This window comes from Condylura cristata, unplaced genomic scaffold (assembly GCF_000260355.1).
Source record: "Condylura cristata isolate star-nosed mole 26May11 unplaced genomic scaffold, ConCri1.0 scaffold00009, whole genome shotgun sequence".
Lineage (NCBI taxonomy): Eukaryota > Metazoa > Chordata > Mammalia > Eulipotyphla > Talpidae > Condylura > Condylura cristata.
In genome coordinates, this window is record NW_004567110.1 from 2,243,823 (window position 1) to 2,246,463 (window position 2,641).

The 2,641-nt window shown below is 62.9% G+C and overlaps 1 protein-coding gene across 1 annotated transcript; it reads right to left on the minus strand.

Annotated features, from left to right (window-relative positions):
* Positions 1-515: 515 nt before the first annotated feature.
* CHRAC1 (chromatin accessibility complex 1) lies at positions 516-2,209 on the minus strand (the record flags this gene model as incomplete). Its single annotated transcript, XM_012722891.1, has 2 exons — positions 516-1,511; positions 1,981-2,209. Coding segments are annotated over 2 exons (348 nt in total), but the record flags the coding sequence as incomplete, so codon positions are not given.
* Between the last annotated feature and the right edge of the window lie 432 nt (positions 2,210-2,641).

Genomic DNA, 2,641 nt, shown 5'->3' on the forward strand with positions numbered 1-2,641 from the left:
CCCAAGAGGAAGCCCAGGGAGTGACCCAGGCGGGGCAGGGGTGGCCCCCGCGGCGCACAGCCACCTGCTGGCCAGCCCCCACGCTGGCCTGTCCGGAGGCATCTCCTCAGCAGCAAGGGCCGACGGACGACACCTGCGGCAGGCCGAGGCCCAGGCCGGCCCCGCGCAGGGCTCCCTGCACCATGGAGTCCGGAGACGGGTGGGGCCAAACCCGGCCACGCCGCCAGATGGGCTGCAGCCGAGTGGCTCTTGCACGGAAATGGCAGGGAGAAGTAAGTTTCACGGGTCATGAAAATTCCCACTTCGGAAACCAAGTTTGGCCTCACACAGCTATGTCCGTGCCTGTGACATGCTCAGTGGCTTTCCCAGAAAGCAGCGGCGCCGAGCAGCTCGGGAGCTGCTTTCCGCACGGGCACAGCCTAGCCCCACGGCTGCCAACGGGACGGGCAGAGGCTTCGCGCGGCGGCTGGGACTCTCACGGTCCACACGCAGAGCCGGAAGCCAAAACCTGGGCTTTGAAGTCTTTTATTTTAAACTCAGAACACAGGAAGGACAGAGTACAGTGGTGGCCTGAGGACAAGACTAACGCCAACGGGCAGTGGCGGGCGGCGGACTGCGGGCGCCGTCGCTGGAGCACGCCCACCGGCCTGGCCCTGAAGGGCGACTGTACAGGAAGTGAATTCTGCCCTTTAGGAGTGGAAAGTGTCAAAAGCTTACCCTGTGGGCAAGAAATTATGGCTTAAAGTCAGGGCAGGCGGCCCGTTCTCTCCGTAGAGAGTAAAAGCGATTCCTGTGGACGCGCAGACAGGGCAGCAAGCGGGAGCGAGCGCCGCACACGCCAGAAAAGTCTGCTCACACAGAGGAAAGTGGCTTCGCGCCAACAGTTCGGCTTGGACTTCACCTCTGGGAGAACAGCGCGGGAAAGCCTTCCTCTGCGGTCGCTCAGGTCCAGGAGTGAGCAGGACCCAGAACAGCTGCAGGACGAGTCAGTCTCCCAAATTTTACTGTGAAAACTTGTCCAGTTCTTCCTGAGAAAAACTTACTTGCTTACAGTTTAAAAGATGGAACTGGACAGTCAAAAAGGTTTTTTGAAATACAAAAATGTAAATGTAACACGCGACCCACAGACTCCGCGTTTAGCTAAGGCTCAACCAAGCTGTTTACAGAATTTCCAAATACACAGGCATTTACACACCTGCAGCGGGAGCTTTCAGCACCCACAGGAGACTAAAGTGAACCCCACCCTCTGCCTCCAGAGCCTCAGGCTGCGGCTGCAGGCTGGTGGGCGCCACTCCTCGGCTGGGGTGCAGCTGCCCAGGCTCCTGGTGCCAGGGAAGGCAGTGCCGTGCTCCCGCGGCCCTCGCCGCAGGCTGATTCTTGAAGCGCTTTGGCCTAGGGCTCCGCTTCACCGTCACTGGCGGCGGCGGCGGCGTCCTCCCCTTCGTCCTCTTCCCTCTTCTCTTTTAGCATTTTCAGGTATTTGCTGGCCAGAATCTTCCGTGGCAGTATATCTTAAAGACACAACGCTCGTGTCAGCCGCGGGCGATGGCAGGCCAGGACGCAGCACGGCGGAGCCAGTGTGCCAGTCCCTGGCGATGAAGGCTGGCCACAAGTCTGGGGGCACGGCAGGAAACCCGCGGTCTCCTGGCACGCCCGAACCCTGAGCTGCGGGCTGCCCACCGTTGCGCAAGCCACGGCCTGCAGCCCCAATGGCGACCCGAGGTGCCTTCTCCCTGGGGCCCAGCAAACTGGCGGGCTCGGTGAGCGTCCTGTCCCCCCCGTCTCCGGGGCGGGAGGAAGCCTGAAAGGCGCTGCCAGCCAGCCCTGCGCCCATCCCCAGGGCTCCGGGCGGCCCCCGCGCCCACTTGGGCTGCCAACTTCTCCTGCCAAGGCCACGGACGCCTGGGTGGGCAGCAAGACGCCCTTCGGCAGGGCAGCGAAGCCACTAAGCATTTGCTAACCGTTTCGAAGGCTCAGTACCTGCGAGAAACTGGAATGTTTCGGTCCGCTCCGCAGTGCCTGCCAAGTCGCTGTACGTGAGGGCTTTCCTGTCCTTCCCACTGCCGTGTCTGTAGGAGCAGGCGGCCAGATGCTGCACAAAGAGCTCCTGCAGCAGTGGACAGAAGAGGGGCCCTGGGGTTACCACAGACCCAGCGTTTGTTTTCTTAAAGACTGATTGATTTATGATGCAGAACTGGGGCACAGGCCCGAGGGGCAGGAGCGGTGAGAGGCTTCACCAGAGGAACACTGAGGAGCTGGACAGGCAAATCGACTGAAATACTCTGCTGAGGGGAGCAGCGGGCAGGACGGGAGAGGTCTGCCAGGCCCTGTGGGTCACTCCCCCAGTGGGCGGGATCGAGCTGCAGTGGCTTCAACCACCCTCTGCGCCACCAGGGAGGCCCCCACGGGCCCAGATTTTAAAGACGGCGCAGAGGGGGCTGCAGAGAACCGACCCTCGAGTTAGGGCGTCACGAGGAGGGGAGGGCGCAGAGCAAGGCCTTCGGCTGGCGGACAGCTCCTAGCTCACGGGAGCGTCGTGCGGTCCCGGTGCTCTGCGCCTGGGGCCCGGCCCGGTAGGGAGCGTGAAAGCCGCCGCCCGCTCGGCGAGCGAGGACCCCGCGCCCCGGCTCGGCGCCTTCCC